At 49.2% G+C, this 26,880-nt stretch overlaps 2 protein-coding genes across 14 annotated transcripts in view; one reads left to right on the top strand and one right to left on the bottom strand.

Moving 5' to 3' along the window:
* The window catches only part of ACAD9 (acyl-CoA dehydrogenase family member 9), a 34,704-nt gene that overhangs the window by 5,714 nt on the left and 2,110 nt on the right, over positions 1-26,880 (top strand). For all 4 annotated transcript variants that reach the window (XM_032149857.2, XM_032149861.2, XM_032149860.2 and 1 more), the window contains exons 3-17: positions 8,154-8,255; positions 9,906-10,012; positions 11,035-11,135; positions 12,590-12,668; positions 14,250-14,424; positions 16,180-16,253; positions 17,456-17,531; positions 18,956-19,026; positions 19,281-19,400; positions 20,997-21,125; positions 23,070-23,149; positions 23,850-23,976; positions 24,221-24,298; positions 24,899-25,027; positions 25,611-25,683. In XM_032149857.2, the coding sequence (XP_032005748.1) occupies positions 8,154-8,255; positions 9,906-10,012; positions 11,035-11,135; positions 12,590-12,668; positions 14,250-14,424; positions 16,180-16,253; positions 17,456-17,531; positions 18,956-19,026; positions 19,281-19,400; positions 20,997-21,125; positions 23,070-23,149; positions 23,850-23,976; positions 24,221-24,298; positions 24,899-25,027; positions 25,611-25,683 (1,521 nt within the window). The remainder of the gene's footprint in view (positions 1-8,153; positions 8,256-9,905; positions 10,013-11,034; positions 11,136-12,589; positions 12,669-14,249; positions 14,425-16,179; positions 16,254-17,455; positions 17,532-18,955; positions 19,027-19,280; positions 19,401-20,996; positions 21,126-23,069; positions 23,150-23,849; positions 23,977-24,220; positions 24,299-24,898; positions 25,028-25,610; positions 25,684-26,880) is intronic.
* Positions 25,023-26,880, bottom strand: part of CFAP92 (cilia and flagella associated protein 92 (putative)) — a 108,169-nt gene continuing 106,311 nt past the window's right edge. For all 10 annotated transcript variants that reach the window (XR_009213077.1, XM_058437352.1, XM_058437356.1 and 7 more), the window contains one exon: positions 25,023-25,202. Coding sequence is in view for 3 of the 10 variants with exons in the window: in XM_058437357.1 (XP_058293340.1) it covers positions 25,177-25,202 (26 nt within the window). In the remaining 7 variants the exon portion in view is untranslated. The remainder of the gene's footprint in view (positions 25,203-26,880) is intronic.

Below are 26,880 nucleotides of genomic sequence, written 5' to 3'. Positions count from 1 at the left end.
CTTAGGGATTATTTTATTTTTATTTTACTTTATTTTTTCGAGAAAGGGCCTAGCTCTGTTGCTCAAACTGGAGTGTGGTGGTACCATCTCATCTCACCACCACCTCCATCTTCCAGGCTCAAGCAGTTCCCCAACTTCAGCCTCCTGAGTTGCTGGAACTACAGGTGCGCCCATGCCCAGCTAATTTTTTTGTATTTTTCATAGATACAGGTTCTCACTATATTGCCCAGGCTGGTCTCTACTCCTAGGCTCAAGTGATCCTCCCACCTTGGCCTCCCAAAGGGCTGGGATTACAGGTGTGAGCCACCATGCCTGGCCCCTCTTAGAAATTAAAACTGAGAAATTTAAAATATACTGTGGGGCTGGGTCCGGTGGCTCATGCCTGTAATCCCAGCACTTTGGGAGGCCAAGGGGGGGCGGATCACCTGAGGTCTGGAGTTCGAGACCAGCGTAGCCAACATGGTGAAACCCTGTCTCTACTAAAAATACAAAAATTGGCCAGGTGTGGTGGCGGGTCCCTGTAATCCCAGCTACTCAGGAGGCTGAAGCAGGCGAATTGCTTGAACCCAGGAAGCAGAGATTGTAGTGAGCCAAGATTGCGCCACTGTACTCCAGCCTGGGTGACAGAGTGTGACTTTGTCTAAAAAAAATAAAAATATACTGTGTTCATTTGTTTAAAAATAATAAATCCATTACATGTTAACATAATATTTTTAATGAAAAATATTTTGTTTTTGTTTTTCCGAGACAGAGTCTCACTGTCACCCAGGCTGGAGTTCACTGGGGGGATCTTGACTCACTGCAACCTCCACCTCCCAGGTTCAAGTGATTCTCCTGCCTCAGCCTCCCAAGTAGCTGGGACTACAGGCATGCACCACCATGCCCAGGTAATTTTTGTATTTTTAGTAGAGATGGGGTTTCACTATGTTGGCCAGGCTGGCCTTGAACTCCTGACCTTGTGATCCGCCTGCCTTAGCCTCCCCAAGTGCTGGGATTACAGGCATGAGCCACCGCACCCAGCTAATGAAAAATATTCTGAAAAATAATTAGGCCGGGCATGGTGGCTCACACCTGTAATCCCAGCACTTAGGGAGACTGAGGTGGGCGGATCACCTGAGGTCAGGAGTTCGGTACCAGCTTGACCAACATGGAGAAACCTCACCTCTACTAAAAATGCAAAATTAGCTGGGCGTGGTGGTACATGCCTGTAATCCCAGCTACTCAGGAGGCTGAGGCAGGAGAATCGCTTGAACCTGGGAGGCGGAGGTTGCAGTGAGCCAAGATCGCGCCACTGCACTCCAGCATGGGCAACGAGTGAAACTCTGTCTCGAAAAAAAAAAAAAGAAAAGTAAGTTAAAAAAAAAAAAAGAAAAATAATTGATGGAAAGAGTGGCATTGGTTGAAAGTTATGCAAGTCCTTTTAATGTTTGGCTTATTAGAAGACAGCTGGATTCTCATACCTATTTGTGCACATAACCTCTGGAAAAGTCCACTGTGCAGTCTTTTTTTTTTTAAAACTGTCTTTTTTTATAATCTTCACACATGCTTTTTGTTTGTTTGTTTCTGAGACAGTCTTGCTCTGTCACCCAGGCTGGAGTGCAGTGGTACGACCCCAGCTTACTGCAACCTCTGTAGTTGAAGTGATTCTCATGCCTCAGCTTCCTGAGTAGCTGGAATTACAGGCATGCACTGCCACGCCTGGCTAATTTTTGTATTTTCAGTAGAGATGGGGTTTCACCATGTTGGCCAGGCTGGTCTTGAACTCCTGACCTCAAATGATCTGCCTGTAATCCAAAGTGCTGGGATTACAGGTATGAGCCACCGCACCTGTCCTGACACATGCATTTAAAGCAAGAAGCACACACTTCCAGGACATAGGGCTCCGTCAGCAATAACTGTCATCTTCGTATTTGCAGAGGTGTAAATATATAAGAAACCGGCTGGGCATGGTGGCTCACACTGGTAATCTTAGCACTGTGGAAAACTGAGCGGGGCAGATTGCCTGAGTCCCAGAGTTTGAGACCAGCCTAGGCAATGGAGCGAAACCGTCTCTACTAAAAATACAAAATATTAGCCGGGCATAGTGGTGCGCGCCCATAGTCTCAGCTACGTGGGAGTCTGAGGTGGGAGAAGCACCCAAGCCTGGGAAGTCAAGGCTGTAGTCAGCTGTGTTCATGCCATTGTGCTCCAGCCTGGGCGACAGGAGTGAGACCCTGTCTCAAAAAAAAAAAAAAAAAAAAAAAAATATATATATATATATATACACACACACACACACAAGAAACCACTTCAAACCAAACCTACTCCCTCTCACAGGAACAAAGGTCTCTTGGAATAAATAGCAAATGCTGGAATAAAAACTGTGTTCATTCAGCTGCCATGATGTGAATTCAAAAAGGAAGTTAAATCCAAGGACAAAGCAGAGAAAAGAACATACAAAAATACACCTATTTCATGTACATTCAAAGAGGAGGCTAGTCACTGTGGACAAAGGGCCCTCTGGAACGACAGCTGTAGGCAGCCAGTGGTGCCACGGAAATAGAGGCACTGGTCAGCTAGAGACACAGAAAAATCACATCCTCCCACAGCTGGCCTCTATGAAAACCAACCAGGACAGACAACCCTTCCCCAAAAGTAATGGCTGAGAATAAAAGCACAAATATTGCTGGAAATCCAAGTAGCCTCTTTTACTGCTTTGAGTGACTTACATGCAAACTTAAGACTTTTTTCTGAATCCTTGATCAAGATTTATTCATGTAAAGGCCGTACATAAATTCTGGGAACATGGTACTTTGGACTATATATTGGACTCAGCCAAAACATTAAATACACTACACTGCGCCCCACTGTACAGTCTTCGGAGAATTAGAATTTAAAAGCAAATAACAAATAGTTTTAGGCCAGGTATGGTGGCTCATGCCTGCAATCCCAGCACTTTGGGAGGCCGATGCAGGTGGATCACTTGAGGTCAGGAGTTTGAGACCAGCCTGGCCAACACGGTGAAACCCTGTCTCTACTAAAAATATAAAAATTAACTGGGTGTGGTGGTGCGCGCCTGTAATCCCAGCTACTGGGGAGGCCGAGGCAGGAGAATCACTGGAACCCGGGAGGTGGAGGTTGTATTGAGCTGGGATGGCGCCACTGCACTTCAGCCTGGGTGACAGAGCGAGACTCCATCTCAAAAAAAATAAAAACTAGTTTTGACCCTGTGGGACCCCCTAGAAGCAGCTCAGGTCCCCCAGAACCTCTTTGAGAAGTGCCAAATTGTCAGCTGTCATTACATTGCTTGGTTTTTGTTTCTTATTTCACACCCGGTGATCACAAATTGTATGTTGCTAGTTTTAAAAGTTGCTTATTTATATATAAACATAATTTATAATTTAGAAATACTTATTTCTGCTTTATTTCCTAGTGGTTATCTTCCTATTTGTATCTTTTTTTAGTTCCCATAGTCTCTTGTTCTTTTATTTAAACTTTTCCTATGTGGTTTGTCAGGTTTTTTTTTTTTTTCAGGATTAATTAAGGTATAATTGATTTACGATAAATTGCACACACTGTCGTGTCACATAATGATGTTCAAGTCAATGACAGACCATATATACAATGGTGGTCCCATAAGATCATCATACCATATTTCTACTGTATCTTTTCTATGTTTAGCTGTGTTCATATACACAAATACTTACCATTGTGTTACAGTTGCCTACAGTGTTCAGCACAGCAATATGCTGTACAGCTTTTTTGTTTTGTTTTCCTTAAAAAAATAAAAAATATTTTACAGTGAGATGGGGTTTCACTGTGTTGCCCAGGCTCTGGTCTCCAACTCCTGGGCTCAAGTGATCCTCCCGCCTCAGCCTTCCAAAGTGCTGGGATTATAGGCATGAGCCACCACGCCCGGCCTACTGTACAGGTTTGCAGCCTAGGAGCAAAAAGCCATACCATATAGCCTAGGTGTGTAGTAGGCTCTGCCACCTAGGTTGTGTAAGTCCTTTCTGATGTTCATACAGGGAGAGAATCACCTGACACATGACTGTATTTAGAGAGTACCCCTCAGGAGCCATCAGTGCAACAGAGGAAGTGAACGTACTCATTACCCATCAAAGTTTCCTTGTGCCTCTTTTATTTCCCCCATCCCCAGGCAACTGCTGATCTGTTTTCTCTCACTATAGATTAGTTTGTATTTTTTGGAATTACATTATATGTGATTTTGTCTGGCTTCTTTCTGCATAATTTTGAATTTCATCCATGGTGCACGTATTGGTAGTGCTTCCTTTTTAATGCTGAGTCGTATTTCTTTCTATGGATATACCAAGATTTGTTTATCCATTCAAGCAAGTATTCATCAACATAGGGTATGTATCCAGATTTTAGCTATCACCAAAAAAGTTGCCATAAACATTCCTTTTTTCCCTTTTTGTTTTTTTAAGAGACAGGGTCTTTCTTTGTTGCCTGGGCTGGAGTGCAGTGGTGTGATCATAGCTCACTGCAACCCTCGAACTTCTGGGCTCAAGCCATCCTCTGCCTCAGCCTCTCGCATAACTAAGACTACAGGCACATGCTACCATGCCCAGCTAATAATTCTTAAAGTTTTTTGTAGAAATGGTTCTCACTATCTTATTCAGGCTGGTCTCAGACTCCTGGGCTCAGGTGATCTTCCTACCTCAGCCTCTTAAAGTGTTGGGATTACAGGTATGAACCACCGCGCCTGGCCTGTATTTTCTTTTTTTTGAGATGCCATTTTGACTCACTGCAACCTCCACCTCCTGGGTTCAAGCGATTCTTCTGCCTCAGCCTCCCGAGTAGCTGAGATTACAGTTACATGCCACCACGCCTGGCTAATTTTTGGTATTTTGAGTAGAGAAGGGGCTTCACCATGTTGGCCAGGCCAATCTCGAACTCCTGACCTCGGGTGATCTGCCCGCCTCGGCCTCCCATAGTGCTTGGATTACAGGTGAGAGCCACCTTGTCCAGCCTGGCCTGTATTTTCTTTTAGAAACTTTATAGTTTTGGCCGGGCACAGTGACTCACACCTGTCATCCCAGCACTTTGGGCGGCCGAGATGGGCGGATCATGAGGTCAGGAGATCAAGATCATCCTGGCTAACATGGTGAAACCCCATCTCTACTAAAAATACAAAAAATTAGCCAGGCGTGGTGGCAGGTGCCTGTAGTCCCAGCTACTCGGGAGGCTGAGGCAGGAGAATGGCGTGAACCTGGGAGGCGGAGCTTGCAGTGAGCCAAGATCGCACCACTGCACTCCAGCCTGGGCGACATAGCAAGACTCCATCTCAAAAAAAAAAAAGAAACTTTATAGTTTTAATTCAGGTTTAGAACTATGATTCATTCCAAGTTAATTTGCATTTCTTTATCAATTTTACAATTTTCAATGTCTACAAAAAGGCTTACAATTCTTAAATGGTTGGTTTTTATCTTTTAGAGCAATTTTTTTTTTTTTTTTTTTGAGGCAAAGTCTCACTCTGTCATCCAGACTGAAGTGCAGTGGCGCTATCTTGGCTCACTGCAACCTCTGCCTCCCGGGTTCAAGCAATTCTCCTGCCTCAGCCTCCTGAGTAGCTGGGACTATAGGTGCGCACCACTATGCCTGGCTAATTTTTATATATTTTTTAGTAGAGACAGGGTTTCACTATATTGGCCAGGCTGGTCTCGAACTCCTGACCTCGTGATCCACCCGCCTTGGCCTAAAGTGCTGGGGTTATAGGCTTGAGCCACCGTGCCTGGCCAGCAATTTTTAAAATAGGAAAAAAGGATCTTGTGGTTACCCATGTAGTTACTGATTCCAGGGCTCTTCATTCTCTCATGTAGAGTCAGATTCCCTTTTGCTACCATTGCTCTTCTGTGGGAAGGACTTCCTTTCACTTTTCATGATGTGCAGCTCTGCAGGGGATGCATATTCTCACTTTTGTATGTCTAGAAAAGTTTCAGCCGGGCATGGTGGCTCATGCCCGCAATGCCAGCACTTAGGGAAGCCGAGGCTGTCGGATCGCCTGAGGTCAGGAGTTCAAGACCAGTCTGGCCAACAGTGAAACCCCGTTTCTACCAAAAATAGAAAAATTAGCCAGATATGGTGGCGTGCGCCTGTAATCCCAGCTACTCGGGAGGCTGAGGCAGGAGAACCACTTGAACCCGGCAGGCAGAGGTTGCAGTGAGCTGAGATCACACCACTGTACTCCAGTCTGGGTGACAGAGCTAGACTCCATCTCAAAAAAAAAAAGAAAAGTAAAGTCTGTTTCATCAGAACAGGTTTCTGTGTTGACAGGATTTACCTTTCAGGCCATTGTGTTGCTCTGTTCTCTTCCTGACTTCATATTGCTTCAGAAGAGATGTCTGCTTCCATTCTTTGTTCCTTTGTACATAGTGTTTCTTTCATCTCTGGCTGCTTTTCAGTGGTTTTAGGAAAATTGATTATCACATTTATTTATGTAGTTTTTTGCACATTTATTTTGCTTGGAGTTCTTTGAACTTCTTGGCTCTGCGTGTTTATACTGTTTATTGAATTTGGATAAACAGTTGTACACCCATACAGTGAATACTGAACAACAAAAAGTAATGAAGTATTTATACACGCAACAACACGGGTGAATCTCTAAATCATGACCTGAGTAAAAGAAGCCAGGGAAAACAGACAGGTGCCATATGGATTCATTTATATAAAACTTGAAGATGCAAACTGATCTACAGACAAAAATTTGTGGTTGCCTGGGGATGGTGGACAGAAGGATCAATCACAAAGGGGCATAGAGACTTTTGGTGAAAAAGGAAATGTTTTTATCTCGATTGTGATGTTTTCACTGACAAGTATGTCAGAACTCAACAAATTATATATTGTAAATATGTGCAGGTTATTTGCCAATTATATATATTATGTATGTCAATAAAGTTGTTAAAGGATAAAAAATGAAGGGTTTGGCCTGCACTTTTGGGAATCTGTAGTTCTCTTAGTGACCTACGTATACAAAAATTCTGAAGTGTAGGTTATGGTGTTTTTAACAATTTATAGTATTGATGAAGTTTAATTAGCAATTCAGAAGTACACTTTAATTAATTTGATGCATACAAAAGTGTGCAATTATAGGCCTAATGCTGTGCTATTGATTGTTCAGTTTTGCTGCAGTGAATGTGAATTTTTATTTTAGAGACGAGATCTCACTCTGTTGCTCAGGCTGGAGTGCAGTGGTGTCATCATAGCTTACTCAACCTCCCAGATCAAGTGATCCTTCCACCTGAGCCTCCCAAGTAGCTGAGACTACTGGCTGAATGTGAATGTTGAATGAATGAATGAATTGGTGTTAAACAGGCTAAACTATCTCAGAACTTGTGGATTGTGCTGAAAGCAGTATGGCCTCTGACAGTGAAGTAAACCTTGGCCCAGATACTGCCGTGAAGTGGCTATCTAGCTGAACATTTTAGTACAATTCTGAGACTTGCATATTTATTCTCTCATTTCCTAGAAAATACTGGCCAAAAAAAGTATGAGGTCTAGAAGGAGGAGGAAAAACATGAAGTTTAACATGACTATAGAAAAATTTACATCCCATGAATGTATAATTTGCTGCTGTTTTACACAGCAAAAGCACCCCTGTGACTAGCACCCAGATCAAGAAATAGAACACCACCTAGCTCTGGCAGCTTTTAACAATTTTATTCTGGCCGGGCATGGTGGCTCACACCTATGATCCCAGCACTTTGCGAGGCTGTGGTGGGAAGATTGCTTGAGTTCAGGAGTTCAAGACCAGCCTGGGTAACATAGCAAGACCTTATCTCTACTGAAAAAAAAAAAAATTAGCTGGGTGTGGTGGTATGTACCTGTAGTCCCAGCTTCTCATGAAGCTGAGGCGGGAGGCTCACTTGAGCCTGGGTGATTGAGATTACATGAGCTATGATTGTGCCACTGCACTCCAGCCTGGATATCAGAGTGAGACCTTGTCTCTAAATAAATATATAAAAATAAAATTTTTCCTGGGCTCATTATATAAAATTGAACATAGGCCAAATGACCATGACTACAGAATTTCTAGTCTTGAAAAAGTTTCTACTCTGGGATTATTTATGATTAATATATAAACACTGTCCTGTTTACTTACATTTGTAGAAACATAGCTTATATTTGTTTAATCAAGATTTTCCTCTTGGCAGTGGACTCCCGAAAAATTGACCAGGAAGGGAAAATCCCAGATGAAACTTTGGAGAAATTGAAGAGCCTGGGGCTTTTTGGGCTGCAAGTCCCAGAAGAATATGGTAAGTCAAGCAAACAAGCACCCAGCCGGTTTAGCTCTTAAGAAAGCACTCTGTATTTGTCCATAACAGGTCTGGTTGCTGGAATAGATGACACCATCCGTCGTGGGCTACATGGTAGGGGTGGACTGACTGAAGGACCTGTAGGGAGGAAGTGCTCTCGGGTCCCGTGCTTCTCATCCTAGCACAGAGGAATGAGGCATGTGGTCTGGCTGGCTGTAGAGTGCAAAGCACGTCAAGGTGGGAGATTGGACCAGTGGGAACCTTTGAGCAGGGTCCTTTGTCTTATGGACTGTCCCTGTAATTCTTTGAGCATGCTAGTGATGTTTTTAGCCCCCAAGTGGCGGTTCTGCCTTATTAGAGTTGGCCAGTCACTACAACTTGCCTCCCTTATGCTTTTTCTCGAGTTGGTCACCTGAATTCTGCAGAGGTTAAAGGGACAGGCAAGCAGTGTGTAGAAGGCAAGGTAGAAAATGGTTCAAAGGGATAGACCACACACATGTGTGCCATTTGTGTTTACCCTCAGGCCCTTTTGATACAAAATTATAAAGGCCAAGGATGCTGCTAAGCATCTGACAATCCACAGGACAGACCCCCACAACAGAAAACAGTCCATTCCAAAATGTTACAGTGCCACAGTGGAGAAGCTCTGTCCTGGAGTCCTCCGGATACTGGGCAGTGGGACACACTATAATTGTTGCATTTATAAAGACCTACAACTGTGATGGAAGATTCTCACTACGTGTTAATTGATTTGATGTGTGTGTAGATATCTTCATATTTAAAGTATATATCTACATATGCTTGTATGCCTAGAAAAAGTGTGGATGGAAGGATATACACAGAAATGCGCTTTCTGAGGCACAAGATTGTGAGCTTTTTTTTTTTTTTTTTTTGAGATAGGGTCTTATTCTGTCATCCAGACTGGAGTGCAGTGGTGTGATCATAGCTCACTGTAGCCCTGAACTCCTCGGGCTCAAACAATCCTCCCACCTAAGCCTCCCAAGTAGCTGGGACTACAGGCGTGCGCCGCCATGCCTGGTGAATTTTTTTTATTTTGTAGAGTTGGGGTCCTGCTATGTTGCCCAGGCTAGTCTTGAATTCTTGGAACCAAGCAATCCTCCCACCTCAGCCTCCCAAAGCACTGGGATTACAGGCGTGAGCCACTGTTCCCAGCCCTCGATTTTTGTTTACTTTGTACCTTTCTGTATTGTGATTTTTTTTTTTTTTTTTTTTTTGAGACAGAGTCTGTCTCTGTTGCCCAGGCTAGAGTGCAGTGGTGCGATCTTGCCTCACTGCAACCCCTGCCTCCCAAGTTGAAGTGATTCTCATGCCTCAGCCTCCGGAGTAGCTGGGACCACAGGCACGTGCCACCACACCTGGCTAATTTTTGTATTTTTAGTAGAGACGGGGTTTCACCATGTTGGCCAGGCTAGTCTCAAACTCTTGACCTCAGGTGATCTGCCCGCCTCAGCCTCCCAAACTACTGGGATTACAGGTGTGAGCCACCGTGCCAGGCCTGTATTGTGATTTTTTTTTTTTTAATATGGTGATCTGGCATTACTTTATAATCAGAAGAAAAAAAAACCAATGAAGCCTTAATGGGAGGAATCTGGGGCTGGGCTGTGATTGATGCTGGTCCGTCTCTCCTAGGTGGCCTGGGCTTCTCCAACACCATGTACTCACGACTAGGGGAGATCATCAGCATGGATGGGTCCATCACTGTGACCCTGGCAGCACACCAGGCTAATGGCCTCAAGGTTAGGTATCTGGGGATTCTGTGTGGTGCTCTCTGTAGGTCTTCTGGAGTCACATGCTGGCATAGAGGCCAGAGGCTTGCTCCCTCTGAATTGGGCCTAATATCTGACCTTCAGCCCTGCCCTTCAGTTCCCTCACTCTGGCCACACCTCGTGGTGCTTGGTCCCCACACACTGCCCACATGCGCAGTGGCCTTTGGATCGCGTGTCCCTTCCTTTTGAATCCATCTCCTGTCCCCATTGCCTCTGATCCACCCTTCAAGGCCCAGGTAGGGTGCCACTGTCTTCGCCTTGGGCTGGAAGTGGTCTCCCCTCCTGAGCCTTCGTCCTTCAGCCTGAGCATGCCCCCACTCTTTATGCAAGCCGCCTTCTCCCCACTGGGCTTGGAGTACCTTAGGGCAGGCCCAGGGTCAACCACCCTTACTGGCAATCTCATTACTCAGATTATTTCTGCTTAATGTTGACATCAAAGAGAGCTGAATGCACACCATGCTTGGCTCCCCCACCCCAGAGAGCACACGCATTCATGCAGATGTTTAATGAAGAGGGGGCCTGTCTTTGTGGCACTTGGAGGGCAGCAGGTGGGACAGCCCTGACACTGAGCACCTTCTTTAGGATAGGCTTGGTTCCAGCGCTCCTGTGTCTTTACATTGCATCATCCAGACCCTGCCAGTGGGTGGGAGTGGCCCAGTTTGTGGATGACAAGATGGAGGAGGCTTTCTTTGGAAAGGGATATCCTTTGCCCAAGACCACCAGTCTGGGAAATGAAGGAACCGATATGAAAGTTTGGGACACAGACTGCAAAGCACTGTGTGTCGCACAGGCTCACGGCGCTAGCATGTGTGCCCCGGCAGTCTCCTCAGCAGCCTGGCTCCCTGGGCTCTGCCTGTGGCCGCTTGCTCTGAGTTCTTGCTGTCTTCTCTTGCCTGAAGTAAATATTTGCCTCAGAAAGGAAATGTTTCACAAACACCTCATGCTGTCCTTTCTCCCCACAGCTGACATTAGTCTGTGTCTGTTTTGTTTAGGGGATCATCTTGGCCGGCACTGAGGAGCAGAAGGCCAAATACTTGCCTAAACTGGCGTCTGGGGAGCACATTGCAGCCTTCTGCCTCACGGAGCCAGCCAGGTCTGTCTCTGCACAGAACGTTATCCCTCAGCAGCTGTGACGTTGCCCAAGATTCACTGGGGCAAGGGGCTGTTGGTTTTGTTGAGTAGCTGACTTTTCCTTCTTTCCAAAATCTTGCAAAGAATCAGCTCAGCAACTGTTCTTGCCATTCCTCTTATCTTGACCTTATTTCTCTGTCCCAGTGAGACTTGCAAATGAGATACCACACTTGACAGCACTTACTAAATAAATTTTTGTGGTTTACAACACACCTTGACATACAATATAGTAATAACGTTCCGGCTTCAAAGCACCTTTCAGAATATGTAGCGTGGGTGGTAATGCTCCCACTTACACTTTAGGAGCTGAGGTTCATTGAGGCTGTGTGATCTGCTGGATGGAGCAGGGCTGCGGCAGGACTCGGGACTCTGATGATAAGTCCATCACCTGGACCATCCTCCATCCTGCTTCCCTTTGCATGAGAACCTGGGAACAGTCATCCTTCCTGGAGTGCCCAGAACTCATCCTCACAGGACCTCAGATGAGCCCATTGCAAGCACCCATTTCCATGTTTAAACCTAAGCCCAAGTTGTTATCACTGCCGCTTTTTTACGTGATGTATTGAAGCAGAGGTCGGCTAAATCCAGCCTCCTGCCTGTTTTTTATAAATAAGGTTGGTTTGTTTGTTTGTTTTTGAGACAGGGTCTTGCTGTGTCGCCCAGGCTGGAGTGTAGTGGCACAATCTCATTTCATTGCAACCTCCACCTTCAAGCGATTCTCCTGCCTCAGCCTCCCAAGTAGCTGGGATTACAGGCATGTGCCACCACGGCCAGCTAATTTTTGTATTTTTAGTAGAGATGAGGTTTCACCATGTTGGCCAGGCTGGCCTCGAACTCCTGACCTCAAGTGATCTGCCCGCCTCAGCCCCGCAAAGTGCTGGGATTACAGACATGAGCCACCACGCCCAGCCCAGTTTTATTGGAACATGCCCATCGTTTTATAAATAGTCTTCAGCTGCATTCATTTTTTTTTTTTTTTTTTTTTGAGATGTAGTCTCACTGTGTCGCCAGGCTGGAGTGCAGTGGCATGATCTCAGCTCACTGCAGCCTCTGCCTCCCGGCTTCAAGTGATTCTCCTGCCTCAGCCTCCCGAGTAGCTGGAACTACAGGCATGCCCCACCACACCCAGCTAATTTTTGTAGTTTTAGTAGAGACAGGGTTTTACCATGTTGGCCGGGTCTCAATCTCTTGACCTTGTGAACCACCTGCCTCAGCCTCATGTTCTATTAATAGTAGCAGAGTTGAGGAGGTGAGACAGACATCCTGTAGCTTGGAAAGCTGAATATGCTCTCTGACCCTTCATTTTAAAAGTTTGCTGACCTCTTAAAAGTACTAAAACCTCCATTTTCAGGCCCTCAAAAGCATTCATATTTATTCCCAGTATTCTCCCTTGACCACATCTTTCTGCGTCTGCAGTGGGAGCGATGCAGCCTCAATCCGGAGCAGAGCCACACTAAGTGAAGACAAGAAGCACTACATCCTCAATGGCTCCAAGGTAGGGTTCCTTCCCCATGGCCACATCAGGGTCTCAGTCACGACCTTCACTGCCACTGAGTGAGCACTCTCCACACACCAGGGATTGTACCTGCTGCTGTAGCACCGACTACCTTCTTGAGCTGCTTTTATGTGTTTGTTTTTAATTTTTTTTAGTTTTTTTTTATTTGAGATGGGGGTCTCTGTCACCCAGGCTGGAGTGCAGTGGTGTGATCTCAGCTCACTGAAACTTCTGCCTCCCAGGTTTCCAATGATTCTCCTGCCTTAGCCTCCTGGGTAGCTGGGATTAGAGGTGCGTGTCACCACTCCTGGCTAATTTTTGTATTTTTAGTAGAGATGGAGTTTCACCATGTTGTCCAGTCAGGTCTTGAACTCCTGACCTCAAGTGATCTGCCCACCTTGGCCTCCCAAAGTGCTGGGTTTACAGGCATGAGCCACCATGCCCGGCCTGTAAACCCAAAAAATCTTTAAATTTTTTGTTACACAAAATTTCAGACATATTCTGTGTGCCCGGGTGGCCCTAACTCCGGCAGTCACCTGCTTATGGCCACTGTGCCTCTTCCAGCAGCATCGCCACCTCCAGATCGCATGGTAACAATCTCAGAAAAGACAGGAGGTTTTTTTGTTTTTTTTGTTTGTTTGTTTTTTAATAAACACAAAGCCATAATACCCTTATCACATTTTAAAAATTGATAATTTCTCTTTTCTTTTGAGACAGGGTCCCGCTCTGTCACCCAGGCTGGAGTGCAGTGGCACAATCTTGGCTCACTGCAGCCTCAGCTTCCTGGGCTCAGGTGATTCTCCTCCCTCAACCTCCCAAGCAGCTGGGAGTACAGGCACGCAGCTAACTTTTTGTATTTTTTTTTTTTTGGTAGAGATGGGTTTTCACCATGTTGCCCAGGTTGGTCTCAAACTCCGGGGCTCAAGTGATCTGCCCACCTCGGCCTCCCAAAGTGCTGGGATTACAGGCGTGAGCCACTGTGCCCAGCTGATAATTTCTTAACATCTATCAGCATTCAAATATCCCTGATTGCCTCATATCTTTTTTTGGTTTAACTGTTTGCTTGAATTAAGATCCACACAAGTCCCATCTGTTGCGGTTTGTTAAGGAGTCTGTTTCTGCCTCTGTCTCCCTGTTTCCTTTCCTCCTCCTCACCACCCTCCCGCCTTCTCTTTTTTCATTTCTTTGTAGAATTAACAAATAAATGTTGTGTGTATTTACATCTACAACATGATGTTTTGATATATGTATGCCTTAAGAAATGATTAAACCCTTTCTTTCTTGAAGAAATGCAGTTGTCTGGCGGTGGAGCCTGAGCTGTTTGACAACTTTGGATGTTCTTTCCCCCCGCCCCACCTCCACCCTGGCCATCCATGTCCCTTGGGAAAATCCTTGCTCTGGGGAAACTGGGCTGAGTCTTGTCCTCTATTCACTCATGCTTGGTTGGCTTCTGCAGAGCCAAGGACCCTGCATGTCTGGCCTGAGGTCTGACTGGCAGCTGGAGCTTGATGGACAAAGACAGAGCTGAGGTGGGTCACATAGGGGTTTGGTTTTCTCTAAAGTCCATCTTTCCGTCCTCAGGTCTGGATTACCAATGGAGGACTGGCCAATATTTTTACTGTGTTTGCAAAAACTGAGGTCGTTGATTCTGATGGATCAGTGAAAGACAAAATCACAGCATTCATAGTAGAAAGAGACTTTGGTGGAGTCACTAATGGGAAACCTGAAGATAAATTAGGCATTCGGGGCTCCAACAGTAAGTAGCTCCTGTGTGCGCACGTGTGTGTGTGTGTGTGTGTGTGTGTGTGTGTAAGGGGGAGACTGGCCCTTGACTCTGTCCAAATAGCAAGATAAAATGAGATTTAAATACTTTCAGTTTTTGTTAAGCATTTTAAAAAGGTCAAATTAAGAATGCTACATGGGCTTTGTCTTTGTTCCTGCAGCTGAGTGCTGCTCATTTGAAGGCCTGCTGGTCATCCCCTGCTGTAGCTGCCCTAGCAGACAGACCACCTTAGAGCTCAGCCTACAGTCCCTAGCCTTTAGTTGTCTCAGTCTGCAGTGCCTAGCAGCCTGCTTCAGGCTGTGGGTTGGGTTCAGGTCCATCTGGAGGCTTGTTCTTAGAGCAGATCATAAGCACCTAAGGGGCCAAGCCATATAAGTACTTTTTTTTTTGTCGTGGGAGACAGTCTCCCTCTGTCACCCAGACTGGAATGTAGTGCTGTGATCTCAGCTCACGGCAACCTCTGCCTCCTGGGTTCGAGTGATTCTCCTGTCTCAGCCTCCCAAGTAATTGGGACTACAGGCGTGCACCACCACACCTGACTAATTTTTGTATTTTTTGTAGAGATGGGGTTTCAACATGTTGCCCAGACTTGTCTCGAACTCCTGAGCTCAGGCAGTCTACCTGCCTCAGCCTCCCAAAGTGCTAGGATTACAAGTGTGAGTTACCATACCTGGCCACTTTTTTTTTTTTTTTTTTTTTTGAGACAGAGTCTCGCTCTGTCGCCCAGGCTGGAGTGCAGTGGCAGTATCTTGGCTTACTGCAAGCTCCGCCTCCCAGGTTCACACCATTCTCCTGCCTCAGCCTCCCGAACAGCTGGGACTACAGCTGCCTGCCACCACGTCCGGCTAATTTTTTCTATTTTTTAGTAGAGATGGGGTTTCACCATGTTAGCCAGGATGGTCTCGATTTCCTGATCTCGTGATCCGCTCACCTCGGCCTCCCAAAGTGCGTGAGCCACAGCACCCCGCCCTTTTTTTTTTTTAATAGAGATGAGGTCTTGCTGTGTTGTCCTGGCTGGTCTCGAACTCCTGGCTTCAAGTGATCTTCCTGCCTCTGCCTCCCAAAATGCTGGGATTATAGGCATGAGCCGCCATACCCGACCCTAAAAGCACATTTAAGGCCTCTGTTCATGTTGGGTCAGCAATATTGTATTGGCCACAGGAAGTCACATGGTCATACCTAGCAGGCAGGGAAAGGGAGGGAGGTCCATCCCTCCTCACAGTGGGAGAGTGCTACAGTTAGATTGCAGGGGTGTGATTGTGTTAGAGTTAAGAATTGAGACCAGTGGTCCCAGTCTACCCTAAGGCTTTAGGAAATGCTGTTCTTTCCCTCACTTTGCTTGTTCTGGCTCTTTATATGCCTGGTTCTTTTCATTCTTAAACTTCTGCTAAATGTCACCTTAGAAAAGTCTGACATAGCCCTTAATAAAAGTATTATTATCCACCCCCTTGCCAACCTCCATTTCTCTTTATCGTGATGCCCTATTTATTTCATCCATAGCACTGATCACAATATTACATTGTTTTGTTTATAGCTTTTGTCTCCCTAATCAAAGTATGAGCTCCACAAAGATAGGAACTTTGTCTTTCTATACTGTCCTACCAAACATTGGATGGATGGATGGATGGATGGATGGATGGATGGATGGATGGATGAATTGCCTGCTTGCAGGTCAGATGCAGAGTGGTTTGCATTATCAGATGAGATCTTAAATTTCATGTGTTTCAGCTTGTGAAGTCCATTTTGAAAACACCAAGGTGCCTGTGGAAAACATCCTTGGAGAGGTTGGAGATGGGTTTAAGGTGAGTTGCCAGCCACAGCCGCTTGTACCAGGTAGTGTCATGAGTGCAGCTTGTCGGCCCCCAGCTTTTGCCCTATCCCTGCTCGTAGCAGAGTAGCCTGTGCATGGCAGGTGACTTTACATGGTTATGTGTTGGGAAATCGGCAAAATGGAGACTCGAAAATTGGCTGGCTCCTAGAAGAAGTGTATGGTAAGAATTGGGGATCTCCCTTCACCTCTGAGGCCTTATTCGCCTCGAGCGGAGGCTAGGATTCCCTTCTGCAGCGGGTGTGAGAAAGCAGCCTGTGGGCTCTGGTGAATCTCAAGCTCTGTGTACCACAACCGTGGTCTGCATCCGTGCCCTACTCTTTTCTGGACTAAGACTTAATATTTTTATCAAGAGATGATTGATATAACAAACGACTCACCATTTTAAAATATTATTTCAGTGGTTTTTAGTGTATTCACTATGTTGTTGAAATATCTCACACAGAACATTTCCTCACCCCAAAAAGAAATGTTGTACTGTCCAGTATGACCCTTACCCCATCCCTTGGCTGCTACTCTTTTACTTTGTGTCCCTATGGATTTGCCTGTTTGGAACATTTCATAGAAATGCAGTCACATACAAGATCCAGTCTTTGATGACAGGCTTCTCTCACATTGCGTGATGTTTTCAAGGTTCATCTGTCTCATAGCATGAATGAGTAATTCATTCCTTTTATGGCTGAATTCTCTTCTGTTGAGTGGAGATAGTACATTTTGTTCATCCATTCATCAGCTGATGGACACTGGGGTTGTTACCACTTTTGGCTGCTATCAATAATGCTGCTTATGAAATTCATGTCAAGTTTTTATGTGGAAATAATGTTTTCAGTTATTTTGATTTATACCTAAAAGTAGAATTTCTGTTTGGCCCAAGTTGGTCTTGAACTCCTGGGCTCAAGTGATCCTCTTGCCTTGGCCTTCCAAAATGCTGGTACTACAGGTGGGAGCCACCATGCCCAGCTCTGGCATGTTCCTTTGGAATAACGTTCAGTGGTCTTGTGTGTGGGGACATTGGTGGAGCTGCAACAGTGACTGAACCACCTTGTTCTGAGGCGTTAGGATGGTGCTTTCTCCCAGCTTGAGGGAAAGCAAGCTGATCCACCTGGACTGGTCTCGTTGCGGCCTCCTCCCTCTGCCTCCTTCAGGGCCCCTGGGCTCTTCCTGTTCTCCCTGCAGGTGGCCATGAACATACTCAACAGCGGCCGGTTCAGCATGGGCAGCGTTGTGGCTGGGCTGCTCAAGAGATTGATTGGTAGGTAAGTTAGGGACAAGGCCCTTTGTGCCCCACCCCCTGCTCCAGCCCTGGAGGCTCTGCCATTCCCCCGGCCCCTTCCAGGCCAGTGCTGAACCAGGCCACCAGCCTGAGCTCAGTCCCGGGGCTTTTGTGGAGACCAGAGGGTCTCCTCAGCCTGCCCCCGAGGTTTGTCGTCTTCCGCATTCCTCTGTTTCACCTCCACATGGGTGATGCCGATGGGGGGACAGGCTTTCTGTCTGGGGTGGGGATGGGGGTTGGGGAACGGGCTTTCTGTCTGGGGTGAGAGGTTGCCACTGACCAGTAGGAGCAGAGCTGCTTGGTGAGCACACACCAAGAGCCAGGCTTCCAGGATACACAGCCTCTGGTTCCCAAGGTCCGTGCCTCCTGGGTGACTCTGCACAGTGGGTGGGGAGTAGAGTCGGGTTTGGAACCCAGGTCCCTGGGCCCCTGGATCTTTCCTTTGTTTTCTTCTGTCAGAATACCCCAAACCTCCATTTTCCTTTGCCAGTGAACTTAGAACAGCCCTGTAACCATCCTGGTTGTGGTGGAAGCATCTGTGGGGAAATGGGGGTACCCGGGGCAGCACACCCCTAAGTGCTTTACGAAGCTCCTCTTTGGTGCCAGGCTCTGGGCCTGTTTTGGCTTCCCTCCATTTTAGAGATGAGAAGACAGAGACTCAGAGAGGGCAAGCGATTTGTTCCAGACGATGCTCCTGGACAAAACGAAAGCTGTCAGGCTCCAGGTTCAGGGCTCTTCTTACTCAGGCACAAGGCCTCCGGGGAGCTCCTCTGCCGGGGCTCTGAGTGGGGCTCAGCCCTCTGCACCTCCTGAGTGCACCACACCTGGGAGAGCCTGTGGAGGACATGGCTATGGGCGGGGCGGGGGTACTTCTGCCTGGGGGAGGTGCCATGTCACTCTTGGGCCCTTAGAGCTCAGCACTTTGTCACAGCCACACGCCTGGAAGCCCCAGCCTGAGTATTCAAGCCAGGCGGCCCCACCTGCTTTGGTCACTGCGCTGGGTGTGAGCCTGCACCACCTCTGTCTGGGGCCTCTGTGCCTGGCTTTGTGCGAGGCACCCTCCCCCTTCCACCTGGTTGCATCTTCACAGTGACTCTGAGGTGGGGGGTGGTGTTCAGGGAGGTGTCGCACTTGGCCTGAGGTACAGCCTGTAAGAATCATTGCCAGGATTAAAGTCTGTATCTGACGCCAGACTCTGTGTGTGGGTGCCATGAGGAGGGGTGGTTCTCCTCTGACCCACGGGTGCTGGCAGGTGGGGGTGCCAGCTTCTGGGGTATTTGACCTCAGCAGACACCCTTCTCACAGTGCCCGCCTGTGGGAAGGGTAAGGATGATGGCCATAGGAAATCATGTTTGAACAACAGAAATGTTCCAGTTCTTTCTGATAACTCTGTTCTTCCTCAGAAATGACTGCTGAGTACGCCTGCACAAGGAAACAGTTTAACAAGAGGCTCAGTGAATTTGGATTGATTCAGGTACCGATGGTTGAGTACTGTATTTGTGCATTTCACTGTGTGACATGAACAGTGTATTCTTTTGATGTCTCTGTACTGGTGACTTCTGTGGTGATTTGGGAAGAAGACTAGTTAAGGCTTTATTTGACACAGGTCACTGGGCTTGCTTCTCTTGGGCGTTGAGGCTTCTGACTTAATTACTTTCTCTTCTGTTTCACAGATTTGGCTCTCAGCACATGCAAATTGCTTCTTGTGTTTTTTTCTGAACACTCCAGGAGAAATTTGCACTGATGGCTCAGAAGGCTTACGTCATGGAGAGTATGACCTACCTCACAGCAGGGATGCTGGACCAACCTGGCTTTCCCGACTGCTCCATCGAGGCGGCCATGGTGAAGGTAACTCTGGCACAGCCAGAGAGCTGGCGCTGGAGGGAGGCTTGGGAAATCTTCGTCACTGTGACCTTTCAAGCCCATGCTGTTGCCTGTCATCTTCCTCCTGTCGTTGATCCAGTATTTATGATGCACTCGCCCTGTGTGGCAAACCAGGGATGCGCAGGCAGTGGGGAGCAGCAGTAGGGAAGTGTCCAGTGAGCCAGTGGATCAGCAGTTTATAGCAGAAGGAGACTGTTATGATAACATCCTTTTAGAGTAATAACATTGCATCTGGCTTGTGTGAGAAAGACTTCTTTTTGACTTAGTTTATGGCCTTCCTACTTTCTGGTATCAAAACTTTATCTTAAAAACTAAGTATATGGCAGGGCGTGGTGGCTCACACCTGTAATCCCAGCACTTTGGGGGGCTGAGGTGGGTGGATCACCTGAGGTCTGGAGTTCGAGACCATCCTGGCCAACATGGTAAAACCCCATCTCTACTAAAAACACAAAAAATTAGCCGGGCATAGTGGCGGGCACCTGTAACCCCAGCTACTTGGGAAGCTGAGGCAGGAGAATCACTTGAACCTGGTGGGGGCAGAGGTTGCAGTGAGCTGAGATTGTGCCATTGCACACCAGCCTGGGCAACAAGAGCAAAACTCCATCTCAAAAAAAAAAAAAAAAAAAAAGGAAAAAAAAGTTTATGAGCCTGGGCAACATGGCGAAACCCCATCTCTACACAAAATACAAAAATTAGCTGGCGTGGTGGCACACGCCTGTAGTCCCAGCTACCTGGGAGGCTGAGGTGGGAAGAGCATCTTATTTGGTTGAGGTAGATACTAGAATTTGCTTTTGTTTTGTTGAGTGTGGAGGGTGTCATTTTTTAGCTGTACTAAAAAAGATGGCCACACTTTAGGGGACCCTGCTTTGTCCCCCCTACAATTGTTTTTAAGCTGGTCTCTGGAATTGAGCTCTTGAGAGAAATGGTGAGAGGTATGGCAGCTTACAGAAGCAAACATCCTGGTGTCGGCAGGAGAGTCTACCTAAAAGGTTGGGATCCTGAAGTGGCAAGGTCCCTGAAAAAATAAAAAAAACAAAAAGGCTGGGCATCTTGGACCGTGTTTGAGTCTTTTCTAGGTGCAGCCTGTGTACTGGGTGCATTTGCATGTGTTTTATCATCTCGTTTTCTTGTCACCCTTGAACAGTGACCACAGACATTAGTTTGCTGTAGGCCAGCCTCTTCCAGATGCTAAGCCTAGGGCTAAATATGGCAGTATGTCTGCCCCCAAGGCACTTACAGTGTGCACAGACAGAAAGAAGTCACGGCCGCTGGGGCTTGGCAGGAACAGGTCAGGTTTTCTCGGGAAGGGGAGATCTTAGGTGGGTTTTAAAGGAACAGGAGCTCAGCCAGGTGCAGATAGGGTGAAGGTCATGGTGGGGTAGGGAACACAAGCTGGCCAGTGTGGTCAAGGAAGGCAAAGGACTTGACCACATCATCCCTCAAGTTCCTCCCTGGCCGATCTCCTCCCCAAGCCCGGGTGCCTCCCATGCTTCCCCAGCCACCCAGCTCCCTGCAGTGTAGGTCCTCCTTTTGGAAAGGATTCAATGTGACACCCCACAGGTGTTCAGCTCCGAGGCTGCCTGGCAGTGTGTGAGTGAGGCGCTGCAGATCCTCGGGGGCTTGGGCTACACAAGGGACTATCCATACGAGCGCATACTGCGTGACACCCGCATCCTCCTCATCTTCGAGGTGAGTGGCCCCGCCACCAGCTAAGCTGTGCTCCACCCCCACCCTGCCTGGTCCTGAAGATGCTGCTCAGGGCCTCACAGAGGCCCCCGCGGCCCAGGGCTGGGTCACATGCTCTCAAGGGCTCTCCTAGCCCTGGCACGTCTCGTTCGCGATTGCTGCCCTCCATGAAGTCACAAGCCTGAGGAGTCAGTTCAGTTAGCATGTGCCAGGTGGCAGGGGAGGGAATTGGGGCCACAGAGATGACTTTGATGCTGTCTTCTGATTGTGCAGCAGGGCCGACCACGGGGGATGACAGAGTGCAAGTACACAAAGAGGCAGGGAGCAGGCATTCTCCAGAGGCAGCCAGAGTTTTGTGAAGCATGTGCTCCTGGCCCCTAGGGGCAGAAAGAAAGGGCTTCGACCGGGGCCGGGGGGAGGGCAGTTTGTCCCCAAGGGCAGGGTAATATAGTGCGCCAGGCCCAGATGGGACTGATCTGCTGGCACAAGGTGAATGAAGAGAGAGTGAAGGGCTTTCTGGCAGTAGCAGTCAGTCCTGCTAGGTGGGCTGGGGCAGGCAGTGGGTTTGGGGGTGTTGAAGAAGGTACATGGGAAGGCTAAAAAAGTAGCCAGACTGTGGAGGACCTTGATTGACAGCAGAGGAATTTGGAAGCCATAAAACGACCTTAAGCAGGGCATTATTTGGTTCTATCTGTGTGGTGGGAAATTCCCCCAGGGGCTCAGCAAGTGCCAGACATATGGACGGGGCTCATGTGGAGAGTGAGTTGCAGGGATGAGGCCGGAGACCAGGGGCTCTCCTGCTGGGAGGGAGGGGCTAGACCTGAGAGAGCACAGCAGGATGAGTAGGATATGATGGTGGGCATGGGTATACAGGAGGCAGGCCTGAGACAGGGAGAGGGTTTGGGCCTGAACAGCAGGTCTGGTGATGAGGGGCATCATCAGCCTCTGGGAGTGTAGTCTTGTCTCCTGGGCCATCCTGCCCAGTGGGAGGCCTCCTTGGCTGCTTTTGTTTCCGGCCTGCCCATTGGGTTCCAGCCATCTCCACTGTTGCAGTGGACATACGGGGCAAGGGCCAGCCTGAGGGCACTGGAATGGTCTCAGCCCTGCAAAGGGCCTTCTCCAAAGGCCCTTCCCTCAGCCTGGGAGGGTTGGGGTTCTCCAGGGCTGGGGTGGTCAGCAGGGTTCAGGAAGCCCTCAAGGCCTTGGAAGAACACAGGGCTCTCGATGTAGGGCAGGAGCTCCTGTCTGGAGCCTGCTCAGAGCTGGGTGGTTCTGCCAGGAGGCCCCTGCAGTCCCCCCTTTTCCTGTAGGGAGTCCTGCTGTCTGTGGTGTCAGCCTGACTGCAGGGGACAGTCCTCAGTCCCTGGTGCTGGCTGTGTAGCCTGGGTCAGGCCCCTGCACCTGACGCACAGTACCATTGTGCAGAGTGGGCAGAAGCCCACTGGCCTCTCACTGATCAGAATCATGGGTTGGGGGAGTGGGGAGCATGTGGCCCTCTGGGTGTGTTGACACCTGGCACTGAGGAGGTTCTAGGTGCCACTCAGCAATTTGTGGCTTCCGTGAGGAATCTGGCCTCCACCTGGAGCCAGCAATGTCTGTCTGGCACTGGCTGAGCCCCAGGCATCGACACCCCTCACCACCCAGGGAAAGCTGGTTTCCATTTTAAAGAGGAGCTGGAGACTTAGAGAAAGGCTTGACACACGTGAGGCTGGTCACGGAGAGGTGGTGGGGGGGTCCCAGTGGGAGCCCATGGCCATCTGGTCACCTCCCTCCTCATCCCTGTGCACTCCCTGAGCCCTGGTCAGAGCACTGCTCCCAGCTACTTCAGGAGCAGTGGCTTTTGTGGCATGGGCAAGCAGGCAGTGGCTGGGCCTACCCAGCACATGTGGCACTACTATGGCTGCCTGGCGGGAGGGCAGCCTTTGACCTCTACACTACTGGTCACAGGGAACCAATGAGATTCTCCGGATGTACATCGCCCTGACGGGTCTGCAGCATGCTGGCCGCATCCTGACTACCAGGATCCAGTAGGTGCCATTGTCACCATGTGCTTTTCAGGTCCCATACCTGCCCAGCAGGGGCCAGTCCAGGGCAGTGGGAGGAAAGAGCTGCCTTGACCTGGAGTGGGGGCATGGGAATGTGGCACAGCCTTGTGGAGGGGACCCTTCCCTGTGGTAGTGGGGGGCTTGCTGCCCAGGGAAACCCTCGCTGCCCTGCCCTTATGGCCACACCACCCTACAGCTCCAGCATAAATACCGTATCCCCCCTCTGGTCCCTCACACTGGAGGCAGCTGGTTTTTCAGAACCTGAAGAATGAGAGGTGTCCCTTTAAGGTACCAGGCCTCACAGCCAACATAAGGCCAGTGTTTCTCTTCTCTGCCCTTCCCCTCGTGCTGCCCTCCACCCCCACCCTAGGGGCACAGTAATCCAAAATCACTGCTGGAGGCCAAGTACAGGTTGCTAGTAGCATTTTGTCTCCTTCACAGGAGACAGCTGCTAGGAAGCTGGCTGTGACTCCACCCCTCATGGGGGAGCACGTGTGGCTCCCCTGAGGAGACTGGCTGCTCTCTGGCAGGTGGTGGGTTTGGGGGGTTCAGGCTGTAGCCAGGGACCCAGCATACCCAGGCCAGAGAGGGGCACGGAGTTTCTGGGTGCCGAATGGGCCATGTTGCTGGACAGTGAGCCAGCAGCGAGGCCTCCAGTCACAGGACCATGGACTTTCTGCAGTGAGCTTAAACAGGCCAAAGTGAGCACAGTCATGGATACCATTGGCCGGAGGCTTCGGGACTCCCTGGGCCGAACTGTGGACCTGGGGCTGACAGGCAACCGTGGAGTTGTGCACCCCAGTCTTGCGGTGAGTGGACCTAACAGGCATACCCCCTACTTCAGTGCCCTCCTGCCAGATCTCCTCGTGGCAGAAAAGATCTCACTGTGGGGGGTCTGGGCTCCTCCAGGGGATGTTGGGGAACACCAGCTAGTCCATGATACCCTGGATTGCCTCCCCCAGATGGGGCATCCCTTCCTGATACCTGGGCTGTGGGACAGGACAAGGCACTGTAGGGATGAGGTGCTGAACTGAGTCCTGTCTTGGTTAATAGGACAGTGCCAACAAGTTTGAAGAGAACACCTACTACTTTGGCCAGACCGTGGAGACACTGCTGCTCCGCTTTGGCAAGGTAACCAGGCCCTCCCAGGCCTGGGTCGAAAGCGGTCCTCCAATTTGGCCAGCATTCATGAGACTACTTTTTGTCAAGCATCCTTTGGGACCAGGCCTAGAACAGAAATCTTTATCACCCTGGAGGGATGGGGTGGTGAGGTCAGGCTGACTTTGTCAGCCTGGGGCCCACTTAGCTACTCGGATGGGTACCCTTGCTGGGTGAGTTTTCTGCAGTGTTTTTCTGTGCACCTTTCAGGTAGAGAGGCTCCCTAGAATCGGGAGGGCAGCTCCACCTGGGGCCTGAATCTAGGGACCTGATTGGTGGGGCCCTTGCTGCTGAAGGTGACAGTAGCACAGTAAGCACCGGCTTCTGGTCTCAGCCAAGTTTCTGGGACCTGGTCTTGCCTTAACCCCCTCCCTGAATCTAGAGCTCAAAGAGAATGGAAAACAGAAGGTGGCTGGGAGCCGTTCTCCCACAACCTGAAGAGAAAGGCATTATTGACTCCACTTTCTCAAGGAACAGAGGAGACTAAGACAGGCAAAGATGCAGCCCCGGGAGGGACCGTGTGGGGGACTGGTCTAGGAAGTCAGTCCCCACTCGGAGCCTTTGTGATCCCAGACCATCATGGAGGAGCAGCTGGTGCTGAAGCGGTTGGCCAACATCCTCATCAACCTGTATGGCATGACGGCCGTGCTGTCGCGGGCCAGCCGCTCCATCCGCATTGGGCTCCGCAACCACGACCACGAGGTGAGCCCAGCCCAGCCTCACACAGGGCCTGGCTGCTGGCGTCTGTCCTGCTGCACTTTAATGAAGTTGATTGTTGAGGAGGGTGTGGCTGGGTGTGGGGGAGGCTGTGCAGGTTCACCGTGCGGTGGCCATGGGAGGGTCTGTGCTGCTCAGGAGATGGGGTTCTTCTTCCTGCCTGAGAGAAGAGGGGGGTGAGTGACAGGGGTTCCTGATCCCAGTGCCCCTACCCCCAGCAAGTGGCAGACCCTGCACATTGCCCGCTCTGCTGGAGGGAGGCGGGTGCAGTCTCTGAGGACCCACTGTGTACCAGGATCTCTGCCGGCACTTTCCAGAGCGCCTGCAGATAACAGGATTGTGACATCTGCCTCTCAGAGGAAACAGGCTCAGAGATGTTGAGTCACTTGCCGTTGGGGAAAGGCTGTTGGGTCAGGGCTGGAATTAGAACCCAAGACGGGGTGACTTCTGAGCCAGGCCTTTTGATCCCTGCCATGCTACCCAGTTTGGCTGATAGGCTGGGTTTTTGAAGCTCAGAGGTCAGATTCCAGGAATTTGGGCATATCATTTCTGTCCTTGGTTCTGGCAGGTTCTCTTGGCCAACACCTTCTGCGTGGAAGCTTACTTGCAGAATCTCTTCAGCCTCTCTCAGCTGGACAAGGGTGAGTGGCATGTCTTGGGGGAGGGAAGGAAGGGCCCACTTCTAGCCCCTATTGATGGTGAGCTGTTTCTGGACCCTGTCAAGCTCCCAGAGCCTGCTGGCTACTCACAGACCTCTGCCTTGAGTGAGGACCTGGGTAGGCCTGGGCTTAGCTGCAGCAGTGCCCGCCAGGCACTGTAGATGCAAACCTGCCCCATTCACCAAGGCAGTTGTATTTATTTATTTATTTAGAGATGGAGTTTCGCTCTTGTTGCCCAAGCTGGAGTGTAATGGCACAGTCTCGGCTCCCTGCAAACTCCACCTCCTGGGTTCAAGTGATTCTTCCGCCCCAGCCTCCCGAGGAGCTGGGATTACAGGCGAACGCCACCACGCCCGGCTAATTTTTTGTATTTTTAGTAGAAACAGGGTTTCACCATGTTAGCCAGGTTGGTCTCGAACTCCTGACGTCAGGTGATCTGCCTGCCTCAGCCTCCAGAAATGCTGGGATTACAGGCATGAGCCACCGCGCCCAGCCTGCCAAGGCAATTTTAGATTGAGCAAGTGCAGAGCCCTTTGCGCAGGACCCTTAGCATCTGCCTAGCATGCCTGGCTGTATTCTTTTTTTTTTTTTTTTTTTGGAGACATAGTCTCCACTTTGTCACCCAGGCTGGCTGGAGTGCAGTGGCACGATCTTGGCTCACTGCAACCTCCACCTCCCGGGTTCAAGCAACTCTTGTGCCTCAGCCTCCTGAGTAGTTGGGATTACAGGCACGCACCAGCATGCCCAGCTAATATTTGTATTTTCAGTAGAAACAGAGTTTCACCATGTTGGCCAAGCTGGTCTCCAACTCCTGACCTCAGGAGATCCGCCCACCTTGGCCTCCCAAAGTGCTGGGATTAAGGCATGAGCCACTGTGCCCGGCCCTGGCTGTATTCTTGAAGCTGCCCGGGGAAGGCTCACGAAAGGAGGAGCACCTGGTTGTACCTGATTCTGGTGACAGCATTTTACCTGCCCCTTTACCCACTGCACTCCATCCAAAATGACCTTGCAGTGCCCTGCATAGGTCTCAGGCCTTGGCCTAGAGAACAGAGGGCTTTGCTCATGCTCCCCGGTCTGTCTGCAGTGCTCTTCCTCTTCTATAGCCACTCGACCACATCTGGGAATGCCCAGCTCAGGCTACCTCTGACCCTCACAGTCCTGTTGACCTGCGGCTCTGGA

Source organism: Hylobates moloch, unplaced genomic scaffold, assembly GCF_009828535.3.
Source record: "Hylobates moloch isolate HMO894 unplaced genomic scaffold, HMol_V3 SCAFFOLD_4, whole genome shotgun sequence".
Lineage (NCBI taxonomy): Eukaryota > Metazoa > Chordata > Mammalia > Primates > Hylobatidae > Hylobates > Hylobates moloch.
The sequence above is the reverse complement of the archived record's forward strand: the minus strand, read 5'-3'. Positions and strand labels throughout refer to the sequence as shown.